Genomic DNA, 23,841 nt, shown 5'->3' on the forward strand with positions numbered 1-23,841 from the left:
CTAGGCCTATAACAATCATTGTCTGATGTTCAAAACTTGGAATTCGAAAAAAATCCAATTCGTTGATTAATATTTCGGCCTTTTACGAATAATTCATTTCGATAAAGGGTTTCTGCGTCACGTGAAGAGGAGCCAACGTGCAGATTAGTTATAAGGTTATAAAACACAATTAATAAAAGAGTATTAATAAAAGTACTCTAACTCTAACATTAAAAACGTAAGAGTATCTAAAACTTGTGAGTCTAAATAAGGCACATCTTTCCGCTAATCTTTCCGTATAAAACAGTGAAGTGTAAAATCCAATTAGTTCCATTTACCTAAACCCACTCTCCGCTGCACACGTGTATGGGTCTCGCTTATTTCCTTATAGCCTACAATCGTTCAACAAAGACAAATGTTAAGTATGTATTCACACAATAATATTTTATATTCTTAAACAAAAGATAGAAAAATCATAAACATTTTTGACAGATTGATGTAGTTTTCTTGCATTTCCCATTCAAAATTTACTCCTGCCATTATGGTAATTCTTACCGTGTATACTCTGTAGTAAAAGTATTTTTTGTTTTGATTTACTTGTATTATTTATATTACGAATAAAACTATATGTACGCGATCTGCTAATGAATACAGTATTTTAATTGTCACAACCTACTTTACTAAACGACTTCCCTTTCGATAACTATTGGGAATGAAAGTAGCATTTAAAATTCCAGGCAAAACTTCAAATGTGTTAAAATTTGTTTTGTAATTTATAAATTTTGGGCGTGATTACTATTGAATATTGATCAAAATGCCAGTAATTACACATACACATAAAAAGTGTCATGATGTTTTGGATTACAGTTAGTTAATATATTGAAAACCAATGTGCTATTTCCTACGTAATACATTGTATTAAAAATTTAATTTTTCTTGTTGATGTGACATAGTATAAATAATGTAATAGTCGATGTTTTATCAACACTTTAGGCTTATGTCTTCACTCAATACGTTTTCATTCTTAGATTGAGTAATATACGTAAATCGAACTGATATGCAAATTGTAACGCTATCATTAATGTTTATCTAAGACAAATCTATTCTCAATTTTCTCTAAATCTAATTCTATAAGTGGATAAAGAGGTGACTTATTTCAGAAGCCATTTTATGGCAATAGGAAATATACCCGGCATAAGTAAATTAACATGCAGCTTAACAACGTCACCGTCACCTCCTAGCTCAAAGCATTGCTAGAGTTGAGGAGGCTCCGATCTCAGCTGTGTGATGTAAGACCATCGATCACATGCAGCTTAACAACGACACCGCCACCTCCTAGCTCAAAGCATTGCTAGAGTAGAGGAGGCTCCGATCTCAGCTGTGTAATGTAAGACCATCGATCACATGCAGCTTAACAACGTCACCGCCACCTCCTAGCTCAAAGCATTGCTAGAGTTGAGGAGGCTCCAATCTCAGCTGGGTAATGTAAGACCATCGATCACATGCAGCTTAACAACGTCACCGCCACCTCCTAGCTCAAAGCATTGCTAGAGTTGAGGAGGCTCCGATCTCAGCTGTGTAATGTAAGACCATCGATCACATGCAGCTTAACAACGTCACCGTCACCTCCTAGCTCAAAGCATTGCTAGAGTAGAGGAGGCTCCGATCTCAGCTGTGTAATGTAAGACCATCGATCACATGCAGCTTAACAACGTCACCGCCACCTCCTAGCTCAAAGCATTGCTAGAGTTGAGGAGGCTCCGATCTCAGCTGTGTAATGTAAGACCATCGATCACATGCAGCTTAACAACGTCACCGCCACCTCCTAGCTCAAAGCATTGCTAGAGTAGAGGAGGCTCCGATCTCAGCTGTGTAATGTAAGACCATCGATCACATGCAGCTTAACAACGTCACCGCCACCTCCTAGCTCAAAGCATTGCTAGAGTTGAGGAGGCTCCAATCTCAGCTGGGTAATGTAAGACCATCGATCACAAGCAGCTTAACAACGTCACCGTCGCTTCCCAGCTCTCCTGGTCTTTGTCTCAGACTCTGCCTAAAGTATTAAAGTGAAGTGATGGTAGAGTAGAGGAGGCTCCAATCTCAGCTGGGCAATGTAAGACCATCGATCACAAGCAGCTTAACAACGTCACCGCCACCTCCTAGCTCAAAGCATTGCTAGAGTAGAGGAGGCTCCGATCTCAGCTGTGTAATGTAAGACCATCGATCACATGCAGCTTAACAACGTCACCGCCACCTCCTAGCTCAAAGCATTGCTAGAGTTGAGGAGGCTCCAATCTCAGCTGGGTAATGTAAGACCATCGATCACAAGCAGCTTAACAACGTCACCGTCGCTTCCCAGCTCTCCTGGTCTTTGTCTCAGACTCTGCCTAAAGTATTAAAGTGAAGTGATGGTAGAGTAGAGGAGGCTCCAATCTCAGCTGGGCAATGTAAGACCATCGATCACAAGCAGCTTAACAACGTCACCGTCACATCCTAGCTCTCCTGGTCTTTGTCTCAGACTCTGCCTAAAGTATTAAAGTGAAGTGATGGTAGAGTAGAGGATGCTCCAATCTCAACTGGGTAATGTAAGACCATCGATCACATGCAGCTTAACAACGTCACCGTCACCTCCCAGCTCTCCTGGTATTTGTCTCAGACTCTGCCTAAAGTATTAAAGTGAAGTGATGGTAGAGTAGAGGAGGCTCCAATCTCAACTGGGCAATGTAAGACCATGGATCACAAGCAGCTTAACAACATCACATCCTAGCTCTCCTGGTTTTTTTTCTCAGACTCTGCCTAAAGTATTAAAGTGAAGTTTTGCTAGAGTATAGGAGGCTCCAATCTCAGCTGGATAATGTAATACATCGATCACAGGCGGTTCAACAACGTCAACGTCACTTCCTAGCTCTCCTGGTCTTTGTCTCAGACTCTGCCTAAAGTATTAAAGTGAAGTGTTGGTAGAGTAGAGGAGGCTCCAATATCAGTTGGGTAATGTAAGACCATCGATCACATGCAGCTTAAAAACGTCACCGCCACCTCCTAGCTCTTCTGGCTTAAAAAATTATGTAATTAAAAAAAATTCCTTTCATTTATCTCAATAATGTTTTGGACCTAGTAAATGAAAAACAATAAATCACGAAGATAATATGAAAAATATTCTTTGTCATAGATGTAGGTCATAGAGATACTTCTAAGCAACAAAATCAAACAACGGTGAAATACGAACCTTTTTGTGAATGAAATTTACGTTATTGTATCTCCCTAGGTGTGAAACTCCAATTGGGATGATACGGTACGGCTTAAACAATATAGTTTCATGCTCTAGATAATTATATAATTTACAGCCTTATAATCATGTTTTGATTAAACTGTGTGAAAAATTGTAAACATTTCAAGTATTTCTTTATTCTGAAATGGTGACCACACGACTGTAGGTTTTTAAACCAGTGTGGGATAAGTGGCACGATATTGTAGTCTTGTTTGTGAAAAAGGCCGACATGTTCCTTGGACACAGCTGTTAACAGCCCATACAGCCAACTAAGGGACCTACTTTATAGTGGAATCCGAAACACATTTTATTTTGCCTTGTAATTAGCGATTTGGTCTAATTATCAGGATAGTACTGTGGATAGATGAAGTACTTACTATTGCGGACGTTAATCCACACCAGGGAGTATCGCATCTACCTGTAAATATCCACAGTTAATGCACAATTAAGTAATGCTACTGAACCCCATTGCAAGACACGATGGTTGAGTTGGAGGAATGGAGCGTAACACCAGTTTGTGACGGTGATTTCAAGTTGGCGCAATATACTTTGATGTTTCTGTGTCACAGTTTAAAGCAGAGATATTTAAATGTGCTCCGACAGTTAGGGGTCGTGACTTTTATTACTTTTCTTTATTCATTGCTATATCCAGGCATTATATAAAAAGTTTTTTTTTACGTTTTTACTTATGACTTAAACCGCTACTAGAATTTTAATTCATTTAATATTTCTTCTGTTAAATTGGAAAACAAGTTTCTATCTTCGCCTCAAACCTAAAACTTATTCGGGAAGATTTTTCTAAAAAAAAAGAATTTCTTTCTACTTTACTACCTCAATTCTGATATGAAGATACAAACTATTTTGTAATCTGTTTAAAAGCTCAAAATCTGGAGCTTGGAAACCCATATTTATGGTATAGAGATCAATACGGATAGTGTATATGAAAATACATCAAGGATTTGCACTACCAGACCATTTTAGCTATGGATTTTTTGTCACTTAACATTATTTATATTGACAATATAAACCAGTGTAGTATCTGCAGTTATCTTACATTTTTTATACAGAATAGTTGCGATGGCAAGTTACTTGGCGAACAGTTGCCACAACGACATCTGCTAGACAATTGTGTCAAATGCCTGGACCAATATTAATCACTGTCCTGAACCAATACAATAGTGAACATTGGCGGTATGATAGGCATGCTGAGACGCTGTCCCATACAATCAACCACAAGAGGCATGTTCTCCACAGTAATACACCAACTAACACACATTCAATATAATTGTAGTTGATGTCACGTATGCATCAGCATAATTTACTTGATATTTTAGAGTAATAACCGATGTTTAAGCAACATTAATGAATCCGGCGTGAAATATACATTCAGGTATGCTTCTTACTATTTATTTTTATTTTAAGTATTGGGAAAAAGTCTTATGATGATTTTCGTTGTTGTTACGAGAACAAATATTTACAAGATGACATGTACTAATTCAAAATTGATACAATTTGCCTATCCACGTTTATTGTGTGGTTCAGCACTTGGGACAAACATCAGTTTTATAAAATGCTCAACACTGTAACGTAGAAGAATAAAGTACCAAATGAATGTTTTGTAATGTAAGTTGTATTAATCTTTAATAGTTTAATTTTGAAATAAACCCATTCAATAGTTAGTGCATAATCTCCTAAACCAAAGCAGCGCACGGGTATTGAATTGAATGAAGTGTTGAAAACGATTCAGTAGAATTGGACCGTTAGGTGCAATAATAAGCGGGTGGAAGGGTGGATTTAATTATCAGTTATTGCCAATAAATTAAATGCGAACGCAGAACTGTCCTCTACATCAAATTGATCAGCATAATTAATTGGTTTGTTAGTCCAATTATATTTTACATAAAAAAACTCTCTTTAGAAAAAAAATATTTAATGATATTAATTTGTTTAATAGCATACGAATGTTTTTTTTAGAAAATCAACTGTCACATAAGATTTAGTCTGAACAATTGTGTTCCTTTCATATAAATTAGGTGTTATTAGTTGTCTTTTGTTTAACACTTTTCATTTGACATGTCGACTACAAAACTCATATGATCAAAGTCAATTCTGATACCTATGGAAGGTGACCATACACAAGTGGTTCCTTATACTAAGTTTCGTCTCACAAAAAGAAACATTCTGCATTGCAACGTGGTAGCTAGCATGTGTTAGTACTGTAAATTAGAATTTCCGTTGACTCACTCTTTTAATTCCCTTGACTATAATGACCTCACCTCGTCAACTATTCAACTCTAGATTCGGCAGTTACAGATTAGCGACGGGTAGCTAACCTAGTACAACTTGAACGTTGAATATTTGTGTTTGGTAAGCAGTGGTATCATGAAAGTTACGTTTTAATGATACAAAATTGAACTAAGAAGTTTACCTAAGTGAACCCTTCGGTGCACAGTATATTGAGTGAACCTCAACTGACCCGACCTAATCTTATATTAAAGTCTTAAATTAAAGTTGCATCCAGCCCGGACTGATTCTGTATACTAGCCGTTTACTTCTACTGCTATTGCTAACTTCTAGGACAATTTGAAAAAAATGCCCCTTAAGCGAATTGGTGATTTTGAATAAATAGCTGAGTACAGAATTTTACGTGTTTTAAATAAATCAGTCAGTTAATTGACGATTATTAAATATCATCCAGCCAATGGGAGTTCATAAAGAGAACTGTAATACTGCTACCATAAAATTGTAAGATAAGGTGATTTTATATATCTTTTGACAGGATTTATTAAATATTTTTTGTCTACATATATTTAAATTTACTTTCGTATGTGTTCTTGCAGTGTTGTCTATGCATTTCTTATATGATATCCCAGAATGCGTGAAAGTGAGGCTGTGTGTCAAGGTCACAATCAATGTGTCGGGTGGCATGCGCAAGGGGAGGTGGAGGCGGCGGCGGTGTAGGAGAAGGCAGTGTCAGTGATGTGGCCGTACCTCGCGGTGGCTGGGCTCGCCACAGCGTGTTATACCAACGCCTTGTACGGCGAGTTTGTGCATGATGACGTGGTCGCCGTCAGTCGCAACCCTGATGTCTTGGGCTCGTCCAGTGTCTATCAGCTGCTGAGGAACGACTTCTGGGGCACGCCTCTCGTCGACCCTCGCAGTCACAAGTCTTACCGCCCTCTCACTACTCTCACATTCAGGTAGGCCACGCTGCATATAACTACTCTCACATTCAGGTAGGCATACTGTAGTGCATATCACTACTGTCACTTTCAGGTAGGCCACTGCTTGTCACTACTCTCTCATTCAGGTAGGCACACTGCAGTGCATATCACTACTGTCACTTTCAGGTAGACACACTGCATATCACTACTCTCACATTCAAATAGGTTTACTACTATCAATATTTTATTCATGTACGTATGGTAAATCCTTTCCATGATATAGGTAGGCACACTACTCAGGTAGATTTACCTGAAGTCTCAATTAGGTATACATTAATCTCACACAGTGGTTGACACATATATGTAAATTCAGGTAGGCTCACTACCCTTACGTCCATTTATACGTACAAACAAATCTTAGTAGAAAACACTACTACCATAGTCAGGTTTGAAGATTACCGGATCACGAAATGGATTTTCGGTTAGAAATATTACTCTCTGAATATGTTCACATTAATGTAGGCACACTGTGTTAAAATTCTCATTGGAACGTATATGAACTCTCATACTCAAATAGAAACAATACTCTCATTTTGAGGTAGGAGGGTAAGACTGCTCGCCCACTACCCTGATTTTCATGGAAACAGATTACACCCCCGTATGTTCACTTTAAGATTAGCTCACCATTTCGACATTTAGTTAATTACTTCTCTTAGAAAGGTAAGATACTGTAAAATTGAGCTACGAAAAATACTCTCAATTTTCTTTTTCAACGAGAGCTTGGATTTGTTATTCTAATATGTTATGTATTATTTATTTGTCATCATGATATTATCTAACTAATCTACTATTCAATGAAACGTTTACATTTCATTTAAGAAAATTACAGTACTGACGTACCTTTTAGGAAAACCTAAACATTCTGATTGCAAAGTATAACACCAACATCATCTTATATTTAAGTCGGTGAATTACACCACCCAATGTCGTAACGTTCACGTACGGGGAGGCACTTTACTTTCGTTTATGTTCACATTAAAATAGGTTCACTAAATTTATATCAGTTTAGGCACTCTTTAACATTCACCTATAAACTCTACTCTCACACTTTGATTGTTTTTCCTACCGGTACTCTAGCATTTCTCAAACAATGTTTTAGACACTAGGCTTCCAAAATTTTCACATCTAAGGAACCACACTACAATCTTATTTTGTTCACTTCAAACCTGAAAGAAATCCTCTCATTACGCATGCATGCAGTTGGTTCTCACTGTCTTGCTGCTTTAACCTTTAAACATAAAAAACACGTTATCGATAAATCTCAACAATTAACGTTTACTAGTAATGCCCGTAAAAATAGTAAAACGTTAATTGACGTTATACAATTGAGCACTTGTTACATTAATCGCATACAAATTGCTACTTCACTTGTACTGCAGCATATAACAACATGAATACTGTTTAGTTGGACCAACTCCCAATAAACTCTATTTTAAATTGCAATCGTTAATATAAAACAACGCTCTGAAAACACCGCTGAAATGCATGATTTTAATGACTTTTTGCTTTAATTTAGCTTATCATATTTTGCTATTCTGGACCCACATGTAATTTGTCATTGGGCTTTGTTCTTGACGTTAAATAGGGACAAGACCAGGGTTTAGACGGGTTCCCTTGAATGAATAGCAAAAACTCCAATAACGCATATATAAAAAAATATATTATTAAATTCTAAATCCATCGATGTGTACAATAGAACGTTTACAAAAAAAAATTCCACTAATTTAATCGAATCTTATACGTAATGTGTGTTATTTATAAGTTAGGCCATTAAAATTGGACGTTAGTGACATTGGTATTCGCGCTGAAATAAGTCAATATAAAGTATTTAAAGAATGGAAAATAATTTCAGCTAAGCAATGAAAGGTGGTACAATTGATTTCACGCTAGTTAGAGTTTTGTTTCAAGTACACGCTGTTACTCTTATTATATTAACTAATTAACACAGAGTCAGGTAGCTTTATTAGTTAGTTACATGTTGGAGCCAAAACAAGGGTTTGGGTCTCAAGCCCCACTCAACTTGTGGTAAACACAGGCATTTTTATCTGGTGCCGCCTTTGTACGCTTTCAACTAACCACGAGACTCCATTGTTGTCCCAATGTACTACATCTTCCACCAGTCTACATTATCATCGATACACATTTCAACGACAATTTATTGTCTAAATTCATACCCTTGTTAGTTGTGTATTTTATGATTTATGGCGATGTAAAGGGTCCTGTGGCGACAGGGAAATAAAGCTATTAGCTGTATTTATGTTTTATATTTAAATGGTGCTACTTAAATAGTCAAATCTATTAAGCTTCTTCTTTCAGGAGGAAAATAATGTAAACATTTTAATTACAAATAAAATACATTTTTCCGTGGTTTTATAAGCAGAAATTATTAATGGTAAAAAGTTATCGAATTTTTGATCAAAATCAGATCTGGCGCTAAAAAGGGCGTAGCTGGTTGGCTATTATTTAGACACTGATCATACAAATATGTTTAAAAAGAATGCAATTGAAAACAGAATTATTTGCCTATAGTTTATTTTATTCGAACAAGTCTACTAGTATCCGCAACGTGGAATAAAAAGGAACTACCCTCAAAATGGTATTTTATTTGATCTTTGTTTCAACTCCATTGCCATTGCTTAGGGTTTTTATAATGAAACGGTCCATACGCTTGTCCTGATGTTATGCTACGTCGACCTTTACATAGACAGCAACGTCATCTATGTTGAAAATCTATCTTGCTTTGAATCGATCCAGCGATCTTATTTTAATTTTATTTAAAGTGCTATACCACTAGTCTTTCCAATCAATAAGGTTATTAGCTCCAAACATGACAAATACCTCACGTAATAGATACATATTACATTTGCTTATACTATTTCACTAGACCTAAAATACAAAATTGGTAAATCCAGCTCAACAATTTAATTACAAAAATAATAACACATAATTAGTTAAAAAAATATTTAGTATGAACTGAGGTACTGTACGTTAAAAAAAAACAAAAAAAACAAAAAAAACTAGAAAAAGGGCCCCTTTATTCACCAAGCAACCAACGCTCAACAATAGGAATTCTTACTAATTTTCGCTGTCTTTTGACACAATATTCGACTTAGATTTGATGAATAAAATTTTATTCAGAACCGCATTTTATTAATAATCCATTATTCGTTAAATGGGTGTTTTACGTTTTTGAACTTATCTTGTTGGCTTGAGTTCAGTTACGTTTGGTTTTATAGTTTCTTTCACATAGTAGACATTTTAACCACGATCTTAAATGCTATACAATATCTGGCTATAGATATATAATAAAAAAACATCTGTTAGAAGTTGTCAGATTATTATATACAACTAGTGTAATAATTTGAATCAGCTGTTATATATCTTATTCTCTTTGTACTTGATGTTTTATTGCTAAGATTCAGTTATGATTAAAATGCTTATTGTTGTGAGTTCAATTAAAAATAAAAGAGTGTTGAAAGTAATAGCTATCCGATTTAACGTTTTTTAAAGCTTTTACCAACTTACATATAATTTAATCTAATATTGATGTGAATTCCAACAACATCTATGAGTCTGGCCTTTTAAGAATTGTATTATTTTAAATTAAAAGATCTGCATCTGAATAATTAATATGACTTAGATTTGTATGAAACCAGAATTTTAATATTGTTAAGTTTTTTTTTTCGTTTTCATGTTCTTATTCGTTCAAAAGTCGTATATATGTGTAATAAAAAATAAAATGTTTTTCTCGCAAACTGTTTTAAATCACAGTTTTTATAATTTTTTATTATTATTTCACATATTTTACTCTTTTGGTATAAAAAATAAAATGGTTCTAATTGTGTTAGAAAAATGTAGATAATTCATTTAATCAACTAATGATTCAATACAGAAGACCTCTTGTTTGTCAGAACTTGGGATCATTTAGTTGGTGATCAAGTCCTACCTGAAAGTTATGCTGCAAATGATGTTGAAACTTTGGATTGATCTTCGAAGTTAATCAAGCGGTAACTTGAATTATTGCTTGTCTTAATGTCGAGTTTCTATCATTGTATTGGTCAACACGTTCAATTTAGTTGAAATTATTCTACTCAGTCAATCAACCTACATATTCCTTGTAAAGTCAACTTAACATTTATATTCATTTCATTAATTATTATTAATTTAATACTTATTATGTATAAGGATAAAGTTTGCCCACATATATTTAGTGCAAAGTTTAAGACCCCACTATCACATAATTATAATTTGTTAAACAAAATAGCCTTATAATTTATTTTGAGGGACTCGATTATTACATTGACATGCTTCAATATCAGTATAGGCTTAATGCTGAAAAAATATACAGACGAAGACACTTATTCTAACCTCACACTTTACTTTTCTCCATTTACTCTTCATGCTACCTAGTAATTAATTGTTTACGAAATCTATGTACATAAAGATCATGTCACGAAACCATGCCAATACCCGCATGGCACATTGAACTTAACCGTTCCTAAACAATTATTGTGTACACTGTTTAAGGAGGTACAGAATGTAATTAATACCCAAATCTCTATTTGCAAAAAGGCTTTCCAGTTTAAAACACATTAGGATAATACTAACAATTTCACTTAGTTATCTTAAGGCACATTAGAAATGTAATTAAATGTAAGGTTAAACATTTTCAAATGCTCAATGCATTCTTTACTTGTACAAAGCTTGTACTATTAGCGCAGATTGAAAAAATAACAACGTTTATGGAATAAAATAAACAATAAATTTTCATTCAGTAAAACTGTGCTAACCCGATTAAGTAATTAAACATGTATAGTAACATATTGCATTAAGCTTTGCTTTAGGCAAAACATATTACATAGTGTATAGTAGTAAAATACAATGACATTACACTAGTTTGTTTTACAACAATGTGGAAGAGGGTGGCGTGATCTCTAGTCTTGGACAGTGACATGGATGACCATGTCATTAGACCTCCTCCACTATCCTGTGTTATATCATCATAGATCACAACCGTAATAGCTTTATACTTAAACACTCTATCCTCTTTCAACACTTTGTCGTGATCTACAGTGTATGACATTCAGATGTGTTATATCATCATAGATCACCACCGTAATATCATTATACTGAAACACTCTAACATCTTTCTAACACTTTGTCGTGTTCTACAGCTTATGACAGTCAGATGGATGAACATGTCATTAGACCTCCTCCACTCTTCTGTGTTATATCATCATGGATCACCACCGCAATATCTTTATACTTAAACACTCTATCCTCTTTCAACACTTTGTCGTGATCTACAGTGTATGACAGTCAGATGGATGACCATGTCATAAGACCTCCTCCACTCTCCTGTGTTATATCATCATGGATCACCACCGTAATATCTTTATACTGAAACACTCTATCCTCTTTCAACACTTTGTCGTGATCTACAGTGTATGACAGTCAGATGGATGACCATGTTATAAGACTTCCTCCACTCTCCTGTATTCGATCATCATGGATCACCACCGTAATATCTTTATACTTAAACCCTCTATCCTCTTTCAACATGTCCTAGTTGAAGGATTTCTCAAATATATTATTATTGTTCTTAGAAATCAAATGACACAGATAAATATCCGCATAAAAGCTATCATCAAAATTTAATTCACTATTAAAATATTAGAGTATACCAGTATTTTAATATTACCTTTTTTATATAAATAATAAACACTTGTATTTTAGTTTATGCATTTTGGAGAGATATGAGACAGATAATAAAAATATTCTCCGACACTCAGCGTAAATTGTCACAGAAGAATGAAGGCAGGATTAGCTCAAGCGAGTCGGGGATGTCTTACACAAGATTTGCTCTATTCTTATTCAAGTATGTAGAGAATGTATGTATTATTAAAGGTTAAATATTTAAAACCTTTGAATCCTTCTTACAGTATTAAAAGTAGAGTATGAATCTTCTGCCATGGTATTTTATCATTGTCATTTATATTACCGTTTTTAAATACTTATTGCACTTACTTAAAATCCTCATATTAAGTGAATATTTAACTTGACCTTAAACAAAGACAAATTACTGTAAAACTGTATACTTAAGAGGTAGCATTTAAATACGTATTTAGTACGTAGAAATGTATAGCAAAATGATCCTTGGGCATAAGATTGAACGTTACATAGAAATGACTTAGGCTAAACATTTGTATTTAAGATCAAAGAAAGTTGTTTCGTGCTCGCTTCTAGGTTTGGTTCAAAGACCACGAGGGCAGACGCAACTGCTAATGGATTTCCAGCACGAACAAACGGTTACACGATTGTTGATAACGACATATCCCTTTCTCTCTCTCTCCCTCTCCCTCTCTCGCACGCCTGTTTCACAAGTGAAAACAACTAAAAAAAGTATAAGTTTTTAAAAGTGGTGAATATTTTACTAAAGATATGAAACTTAACATAGAGGGCAAGTACTGAACATTCAATGTATCATAGGCATTGTAACAGATGAGTTTGATTAGTTTTTTTATATATATATATATAATACTTTTGTGGAGCAATCTGCAATTTTCATACATGTAGGAACAGTAACATGTATTAAGATATTGTACGTGCATTGAAATGTAGACTTACTTAAACATTCCAGACAGCATTGGTGTCAACATTTTAAATCTCAGTATTATAATTGTTTTAAAGAATTGACAAATCTCTTTAAGCCTGAATTTAAAACTATCTTTAGGTAAAAACTAGGACGGTATAAAAACTACAACCATTACAATGCCATTTGTTGAACATAAATTGAATATAAAAAATAAAACAAAAAAAAAACATAATTGTTTTGATGAAAATATATTTTAGAAGACACAATGAGAATAACAAATCTAGAAACCCGGCCTCTGTATTTAATGGCAAACGTGCGTCCGGTTGGACTTAATTCTACTTTACTGCAGAACAAAACTAAATACTGTCCTTTCCCCTGCTTTGTTTAACAGATATTTACCTCTTCTGCAACTACAGCTTTTCCCGCTCATCAAATAAGGTTTGTTAGCTCAACTAATATACTTCGTAAAACAAATTTGAGACTATTAACAATACCGGGAAATATAAGGGAACCAGGAAATATCTGAATGTGCTGCTCTCTACATCTCGTAGTTATTGTAAAAAGTTTTTATAACATATAAAAAGCATGATGGCTGAAAAAGCCATAGTAAATATTTTCTATTTTTCCATTTAAAAAATTTATTTTTGGTTGGTATGCATATATAATTCTTGTACGTTATGGTCGTTAGGAAAGGACAGTTCAAAGTATTCCTGTCATTATACAAATAGATATTATTTATTAAATAATTGAGCGGAGCGAGCGAAGCTCTTTGGGATCAACTTCAATGCAAATAAAAACACTGTACCGTGCAATATAAAAGTTAAAATAGCCATTATACTGGAATATCACGTTTTAAAACACTGATGTAATTCCAACAATCCTTAACTCATTCTGCATTATCTAGTTGTGAGATTGTGTGATAAAACTGCGTGAAAGAAGAGCTTCACGAGCTCATGAGATGCTTATCGTGCGATTAAACAGGCGGAGAAGACGAGCGAGATCCTATAAACCTTACCTCAGGTAACTGTAATTCTGTACGCTATAAAATCCTTTCCTTTAAGTTTCCAACATCAAACATAATCCTAATTTACTTTGACCTTGATGGTGCCTGTGAAGGCCAGCATACATTTATGATAATTAAACTTTAGATATTAAATATCCTCTATGTATGATGTCACATTTTATTTTCGCTTGTAGATTTTTTTTCATTTTAGGCAGCCAATGATGCTGTTTTTGTTGTGAGAGAAAGACAATTAATTGGGATATTTTTGTTTAAATATTTACTACCCAAATGGCAACAGTCCTGACACTTCCCAACACGTGTTAATTTATAAATAATACTAGACAAAACAGAATCATAACTAAAATTTTACGTTACTTAAGCCCTTTTGTCCGAGTTAAAACCTTGTAATATAAAAATGAATATTGAAGAGTTATTTGAGTGACATCCATCATGATCCTCATAGGACTGGATCATTATTTATTTAAAACGGGTTTATAGAGAAATCTGTACATACTAATTGACGGGTTGGCTACGCAGACATCATATATTCAATAGGTTTGTAACAGCCGTTTGATAAGCAATTTCCCTGCATTCGGTAAACAATCGCTCTTTCAATTAGTCACATCCATTTTCCGTCCCTGGCAAAGCCACCTAGAGGCTAATTGGATTATTAATTACTCTCGAATGGTCTTGAGGCTGTTCCTGTGTAATTAGTTTTTGCGTTCTCCACTTGAATGAAATGCTCAAATTAAACTGTTTGAGGATGGATATCGTTTACTTGTGCATTTATAAAGATTCAGCTTGAAATGGTTAAATTACGATTTAAACGTAAAATCACATTTTTAAAGTAGACCTATATTTCTTCTTTGTATACTGCTCATTATAAAAATACGATTAATTATTTTACTAATATTTTTGAAACATATTTCATATCGTCTCCTCAGCAAATCAAAATCTTTTTACTACCTCCGAAATAATTTTATAATTTTTCAAAAGTTATTAAATATTTTTCTTTTCAGGCTCTAATATAAAACATTATCTTTTGAAAGATTCATTAGGTTTCTTAAGTTTTAGGAGGATTTCATACGTGAAAAGGTAAAATTTTGTAGAATGGAAGAATCTGCAATATTCAGCAAGGTTTTATCGTGCACTTCCAGTATAAATACAACGTGACTTATGGTGTAAAGAGAAACTTGGGTACAGTCGCACACTCCGGTTCATCCTTAAGTGCATTTGATAAATGTCTTGTGAATTTACAAACACGCTCCCTCATTTTAATGTAATATCTTTCGTGATGTTTATTTATACTACGTAAATTATTAACGCATATTTTGTTATCTTGTATTTAAAATATATCACTAGCACTTGATACTAAACAAATTGTGTTCATGTGGTACAATTGTGTTCTATATGTAAACGATTGCCTGGTAAAGGTTATACAAGAATAGTCTAACATAATATTCTTTTAATGAAAGTAGCTAACGTTATTTGATAAGAGGTAAGTCCCCCCCCCTGGCTTTTCCCGTTAAAATGACTAGTCAGAATCTAATCATGAAATAAAAAAATACGAATTCCGTGTGAAGATCTATTATAACTGTTGAGTAAATACATTTAAGATGGGAAAAGTATAAATTAAACATACGCTTCTCATCCAGACTACCTGATAAGAGATGAATATAATTTTAATATATATGACTACTGAATGAAAATATCTACCATTAAAACACCGAATGATCACCGTTGTTAAGAATTCAAAATAGATAGCCATGCCACTTTAGGAATGTAACGTCATTATTAAATACTATATTGTAAAATAATACCGATAACAATCCAAACTACCCCTTTTATGTTTTGTACGTACACCAGGTTTTAGGTAAAATGTGCAAGCTGTGTATGCACTTTAATTATAATTAATAAAACAACCATTGAAAGGCCTCGATGATCGGAACTACTGGCTAATTGACAGTGTCGAGTTAATAATTTCACACTATTAATTCTGAGAAGCTTATTTTAGAACATAAATATTGAATTTCCTCCTTCGTTAGCTAGCTGATTGGGATTTAAATTACAATTGAATCAAAATATCGTCCTGGTAAAATCGTTGTTTTTATGTAAAGCGATGGCAGCGCTAACGAGGATTTAATTACATCCGGATATTATTTTTTATTCAAGTAAGAACGTCCAATCCATTATCGGTGTGTAGATTGTTTGGGCTTGATGAAAAAACTATTTGTTTTTTATAACGATCATAGTAAATATTTTCTGTTTTTTAGTCCTGTTTTATTTTTCAGATTTGTTCCATGATTGAGATATTTTTCAATTAAAAAAATCTGTTAATCTCAAATGTGTGTAGAATTTGTATTAAAATTTTTTTTTCTAAAATTGTATTGAGTGCATTTGATATTTTAATGTTTTATCATTATTTTTGTTGTAATAACGATTAAATTGTTCATAGTGTGTTTTTATTTTTGGTGTACAGTTAAGTTGTAAAAGATAACCATGTTGAAGAATTTTCATTTAATTTTATTTCAATATGGATAGTACATGCATAATTACATCAGCGAGTCCAGCAGGGCTATGTCAAATACAAGAATTTCTGATAAGGTAGATCTTGTGAAATACCTAAAGAATGTTATCTGATGATAAAACATGGTACAACTAGCTTAGAAGGTTCATGCAATGTGACAAAAACTGACACGTCAAAAAATACCAATTGTACATTTAAGTTTTGTCATTTGAACTTTTACTTATTGCTCACGACAATTCTACTGCATTGTTAGAAATTTTTTTTTAAACAACGTGGTATTGATAGTTTGGCATCAATAGCATTTATTGAATTTGTATAATAAATATTATAAATAATATTGTAAAATTTTCTTACGTAATTTTTTGATAATATTCTTAGAAGAAGGCAAGAAAATACAGATTTAAAATTTGCTCGAACTAAAAAGGATCAAAATCTATCACGGCAGGTACAATACCAACAGATTTTAATATTGCAGCACGAAATACCAACAGTTAACACCGATCCATAGCAAAACACACTGGCTTGTTGACATACCGTCGGCAGGTGGTGATTAAACGTGGGATTAGTTCTGACCTTTCGTGATGTCAATGGCTGGATGTATCAATCGATGATTGTTTTATGCATAAATGTTATGTTTGTACTACCTTTTATGTTAGTAATTAAAAAAATACTTCTGAACTCATTTTAAAATATCCAAACATAATAAGAGACTATGGAACAGATAAAAAAAAACAATTAAGCTCCATTAATAATTATAGAGAACAATTCAGCTCTTCCGTATGTAAAATAAATTATATTTGGTCAAATTGTGGTAAGGAATCAAAAATAGGAAACCTAAAAGACTAAAATATTCTTCAGGTTTGAGAAATTATGTAAGGAGAGGTAAAAATCCAATGTGTAGCGCGGAGAGTGATAAAGTTGAAAAATTACCTTACACCGAGGAAAACATGGGCGTAAAATTCATCAAAGAGTTCGCGTCTATGTGATTCAGGCGACATAAAGGATAATGTTTCCATAGAGACTGGTGTTACTTATTACACTATTAAGGAAGATAAACTGGATAGAATCTGCAAATCGGTTACTATTAAATTAACCATGTAAACCCTAGGACTGAGTTTTCTTCAAAGTTATATAGCATATACTACAATTCTAATTGAATCAAAATCAAAGCGATGAAATTCTAATTATTTACGTTATTTGTGAATCAGTTTTCAAGAGATGTTTCTGATCCCCCCTAAAGTAGAGGGTTATTAAGATGAGCTAAATATACGGCTTTTGAGATAACTAAAGCAGTTAATCAGTAATCCCTAAAACAATTTTGTCTACAGTTGTCATAACAAGTGGCATTTCACTATTTTGAATTAATTAGAAAAACATGGTTGACTTGTCATCGTTTTACTTTACCTTCTGCTTTGCTCTCTCCAAATGACAACTTGAAAAATAGGCTAGATTTATTTTAATTGTATAGAGTCTAAATTTTGCATGGATATAAGCTAAAAAGTTTAAGTATAAATGTATACACTGTGTATATGAATGTGTATGTGTATGTGTATGTGTATGTGTATAAGTAGATTGGGTTTTTTGAGTCGGCGATGATTGTAAAAATATTGTCTCCTCTGTGCTTATCATTTACAACATCAACCCAATTCAAGCGAATTTTCCATAATATAAGGGGAATTAGCTATTTATATAAAATCTGTTTTTACCAAGGCATAATTTAATGTCTCATCTTCACATCCCTGACGTCAGGCACTAGCCCGGGTTTGCTTAGTTCAAGCTAAGCCTAGAGGTTATGGCATTGCCACGTGGATACAATCTGTTCGCGAATATTGCTATTTGAACCCAGTACCACGTTGACCAAAGTCCTACGCTCTACCACTAGATCATCCCACTCCCCCAGTGGTCGCATCGTGAAACTATAGGTACCTACATAGTTTGTGCGCCATTCGTGAATTAAATGTATTTTTAAAATCAAATATATTTTTTTGTTGCTAAGTAACGATTGTGGGAATCGTATTTCAGCAAAATCAGCCTGTGTGTGTCGGTGCAGTCAACTTGAGAGCGACCGTGTTGTGGATTCATGAGATGTTTATCGTACAGTTTAGGATAAAAACAAATTTTGGGTCCAGACAATTTAGAGGCTCGGTTTACATTTACGACAGATGTTTGGGAACAAACTATTTTGAGACATTCACTTCCAGTTTACATGAATAGGAAACATAAATAAAACTCGGTAAAATCTATGACGGTTAATTAAGGTGTTTCCATATCTTGTTGCTATGAACTTAGTAGCAACAAAAATTAAAAACAAATCTTTTTTGACATACACTGTTGTATAAAAGAGAAATATTACTTATGACGAGAAGCTTTTGCTACTTGAGCAAACATAAATATTTATAAGTCTGCAGTTGAAGGTTGCCTCTCAAACATAGTGCTTTAAATTTTATCTTATAAATGGTTTCAAAATATACAGGGTGGCTGAAAAGTAACTTGCACCCCCACTTAACTTTTCAACCGTTTGAGATATTTGAAATCGGTTTGCGGCACCCTTCTTAGATATGAGGGGCTACAATAATTATGGTCAGTTTTAAAAATTTTGCCCTTAGGGGTAGCGGGGGTAGGGGGTAGCTCAAAATTTTCAAATAACAACCATAGTCGAGTTTGGTATCATTTTACAGGTCTTGACGAAACATAAACATTGACATAAAGAAAACCAAAATCGGCTCACTAATAACGAAATGGCGCCCTAAAACGTTTCAAATCCAAATAACCATGAGGGTGGCAAAAAAATTAACTTGCACCCTCTTTAACTTTTTAACTATTTGAGATATTTGAAATCGCTTTGCGGCAACTTGTTTGGAAATAAAGGGCTACAATAATTATGGTCAGTTTTAAAATTTTTGCCCTTAGGGGTAGCGGGGGTAGGGGGTAGCTCAAAATTTTCAAATCACAAGTATAGTCGAGTTTGGTATCATTTTACAGGTCTTGACAAAACATAACGAATAACATAAAGAAAATATAAATCGGACCATTAATAACAAAATGGCAGCTAAAAATAATTGAGACAATGGTTATTTAAAGTAATTTTGAACTGCCATTTTGTTATTAATGGTCCGATTTCTATTTTCTTTATGTTATTCGTTATGTTTTGTCAAAACCTGTAAAATGATACCAAACTCGACTATTGTTGTCATTTGAAAATTTTGAGCTACCCCCTACCCCCGCAAAAAAACCCCTAAGAAAGACCCCTAAGGGCAACATTTTCAAAATTGAACATAATTATTGTAGCCCTTGATATCTAAGAAGGTTGCCGCAAACCGATTTCAAATATCTCAATTGGTTGAAAAGTTAAGTGGGTGTGCAAGTTACTTTTCAGCCACCCTGTATATCTAAACAGTATAATTCTTTTTAAGAACTAAAATTTTCTAGTCAGACCGACTCCATTAACTAACTACACAGGGATTTTTAATAATGAGAGTTTAGGAAATAACTGAAAGTTTGCGGTGGAAAGGGACTCTTATATAAAAGGCATTTTGTTCTTTATTAAAACAAATTTGCAGGCTACCAACTGTAAATAAATACGGGACCGAAGTATCACTACTACCTTGAATGAGGATGTAAGGCTATTTAAGTTCGTACTTTAATTATTACAACATGCTTAAATTGGTGTCACCTGACTTTTTACGAATATCCAGCAGACAATAATTTATAAAACGTATATCCAAAAAAACTAACTCATTTAAATATATATGTACAGTAACATATTCTAACATATAAAGAGCGCCCTATTAAGCAAATAAATTAATTTCATTGTTTTATTTATTCTGATTCATCAATAATACTATTAGTTAACGAATAATTGTCTTACGTTCTCAAATAGACGTTTCGGAACCTACCATTGTGGAACCTAATGTTTGCAAAGACGATTTAGCATGAACATATGATTTGTGCGATGAAAGTGATTGGCGCTGAGGCAATTCCCATTATAAAGCCTCAAGATGATTCTAGAGTAGTTAATAATCCAATCAGCCCGCAGGTAGTTCATCTTAACCTTCCCTTGGAAAGCTATCAATAGGAACGGACTTGAATGGCTTCGAATTTGATATTAGGGCTTTGTGTTACATGGCTATTACAATGGCCATCTATTCAATAAAACTGTCATTCATGAAGATTTAGTAATTTACTTTTAAAATACAATCTTCATAGCTGAAGCGGACCTGGTCCGATAACAGCCCCAGTCCGGTGACTTTCGCCAAGTTTGGAAGTATTAATGGTTATTGGACAATTTAACACTGCTCATTGTTATTCCCTGATGTTCTAAAAATAAAGGGGATTCAAAATAATCTAAAAATAAAATACATCATATAACTCAACTGTGAAATATAATAAGATATAATCGCTGGTTTGGCATCCATTAAGCTACAAGTTAATGGTTCTAGATTTATTGTACAGTTATTTTCCTATACATACAGTAAAAAGTAATAAAACATTAGAAAAGTAAAACCTGAGGCTAAAAAAGCCCCGTTTAAGTAAAAATCACATAAAAAAAAGAAATAAATAGAAAAAGGAAAAAAAACCACCAATTAGTGTGCATACAAGTAACCTTTAGCAAAATTAATTACGTGGAGTTATGCTGCTTATGTGGAATAATGAAAAATGGCAGAAGGATGACTTATTTGTTTTACATTCATCACATGATTTATGTTACTAACCTTGATATTTTTATATTGAGTTAATTAGTTATAATCGAACAATCTTTGCGTCAATTTATTTCGCTAAACCACCAGAAAAAAGTGGAAAAGTGTGCGAAGGAAATGAAGATGCCAACATTTGGGACTGCTTGGTTACTTAAAAGTTTGCAATATATTTTACCACCTTATATGAAGGTAAAAGTTCCTGCTTTATATTACCTGTCGGCTGCAATGTTGGTTACATATTAGTTTACAACTAAGCTCGAAAGTTTGCTGGACCCAGTGTGGAAACAGGCCATAATGGAATTGGCATTCTAGTAAAGTGGTTAGCTGGACCAATCGCAGAGCCTTGTTTTAAATAATTGATGTGGCGTATTTGTTCGCAAAACTCATGAAAACCCGAATTCGTTAGTCTTTTATATCATTCGACGAATAATTTTATCGTTTTAATTTGATGAATGAGTTGGTACTATATTGATCTATTCGTGTTTTGCACTGAAAATAGTGTTACTCTTTGGAATTGTATATGTTTTTGTTCAAGCAAATATTTGGCATTTGTTCTACCAACAATGAACACATTCTGTCTATTTATTTATCTTGACATTCTTTTAATCAATGAATTTAAATAGTATGCAAAGTTACAAATCTGAAAAGTGGGTGAAGCCTAATACAAGAATAGCAAACTTTCATTAACAGTATATTTAATGGAATTCTATTTTGTCGGTTTTTATTTGGGATCTGCTAAGTTTCCTAAAAGTGCCTTATTTTTACAGGAAGTTTAATCATATTATGATAACACAATAGTTATTTTCATACAGTTACCTAACAATGTACTTGTTCTCTCACTGATTTGAGAAAGCAATGTGGCCAATTCGCTCATCAGTGAGACAATGTTAACATTGTCTCACTCTATTTACTTTGTCCCACTCCAGATTTACAACGTGAAGGCACGAAATAGTGAGCGCGCAGACAAGGTCGTATGCACGCGAATTACGTTTGCAGCACTGGCTGTAAATCAGCTGGTCAGCTGTTGTCCTTTGTATCATTAAGGGCCGCTTTCCCCAAATCAAGTTTAACTTAATCTCAGTTAACTTTAATCGGCGGGTTAAACTTAGGATGGCTTTCCCCACAATTTTGTAATGGAAGTTTAGTTTAACCTAGCCTTTTCTTGCAAGCAACTGTGTTAGCAACACTGTTATCCGGTTTTCAGACCGGTCTGCATAGCGTTTAAAAATACTAGCGCTCAACTTTGAATCATTTTGAGGTTGTGTTTGGTTGTTTACTTATTCATTATACAGTAACTTAGTTCGTTCCCTATTAATAATACACATTTGTAATGTAAATTTAATTTACTGGTTTAATAACAATGGAAAATAAAGGATCAGATAAAAGAAGCAAGAATTTTAGTGAGACAGAAATCAACATTTTGTTGAGTTTGGTAGAAAATCGTAGGTTAGTGATAGAAAACAAACTTACAGACCAAGTATCAGTAAGAGATAAGGAAAACAGTTGGAAAGAGATAGAGAAGGACTTCAATCAGGGAAGTGGTTTGTTTTTTAGAGATTGGAAGTCCTTGAAATGCAAGTATGAAAATTTGAAGAAAGCGTCAAAAAGAAAATGGGCCGATGAGAAAAAATATGTTTCCGGCTCAGGGGGGGGGCCCAAGCAAACAATCTCTAATCACTTCAACGGATTTGAAGATAAAATCGTTGTTGGGAGATCTACCACTTGTTGGACAAGAATCCAGATACGATTCTGATGCCGCCTACATCACAGAAATTGAGGTTGAGACTGAGGATGCTGGAGCATTCTTGCATCAACCAATGTAAGTTACCGCAAACTATTTTTGGTTGTGTTAAAGCTAGGCTAGGTTAGTTTAGTCCAGTTTGACTAAGTTTTAGGGCTGCACTTTGCTTTACGTCCTACACTCTCATTTGAATGAAAATATCAATCGATATTTTTATTCAATTGAGTATTGAGTTAATTGGAATACTTAAATGTAGGACGTAACTTAAAGTAAAGTGCAGCCAGTTTTAGTTACATAATTATAAAACAAACAAGGTCAAATTAAAAGGAAAACAACAGTTGGTATTTTGTGTAGTTTTTTTTTTTTTTAATAAGTTAGACACCTAAATTTAAATTCTAAAGGATGTAAATAGATTTGTATTTGTTGAAAAAACAACCAAATGAAAATATTTATCGATGTATCGATTGTTTTATTTGATATATCGTTTGTTTAGTTAGGTTAACCTAACCTACAAAGCAAACGATATATCAAATGAAATAATCAATATTTTTATTCGGTTGTTTTTGACCACAGGTACGGAAGTGTACCCTTATGCTTTTTCATAGGTTTCATAAACTAAACTAGCCTATTAACCATTTACCATTTACCATAAATTAAAAAAAATTCTTGAATAATAATGTTAAAAATATGCCTATTAAGTTAGTTTATTTCCATGCAATGTAACTTATATATATAGTTTTAGGTCAAATGTTGTAGTAGGCTGTATGTTATTATTGTTGTTGTTAAAATATTAAATTGTTCAAATTA

At 33.7% G+C, this 23,841-nt stretch overlaps 1 protein-coding gene across 1 annotated transcript in view; it reads left to right on the forward strand.

Moving 5' to 3' along the window:
* The first annotated feature begins 6,200 nt into the window (after positions 1–6,200).
* Positions 6,201–23,841, forward strand: part of LOC128984194 (protein O-mannosyl-transferase TMTC1-like) — a 167,217-nt gene continuing 149,576 nt past the window's right edge. Inside the window, exon 1 of the mRNA XM_054403490.1 lies at positions 6,201–6,447. Coding sequence (XP_054259465.1) covers positions 6,227–6,447 — 221 coding nt within the window. The 5' untranslated portion in view covers positions 6,201–6,226. The remainder of the gene's footprint in view (positions 6,448–23,841) is intronic.

The sequence above is a fragment of the Macrosteles quadrilineatus genome, unplaced genomic scaffold (assembly GCF_028750875.1).
Source record: "Macrosteles quadrilineatus isolate MER2022 unplaced genomic scaffold, UCM_ALF_1.0 Scaffold_2__2_contigs__length_208266976, whole genome shotgun sequence".
NCBI lineage: Eukaryota > Metazoa > Arthropoda > Insecta > Hemiptera > Cicadellidae > Macrosteles > Macrosteles quadrilineatus.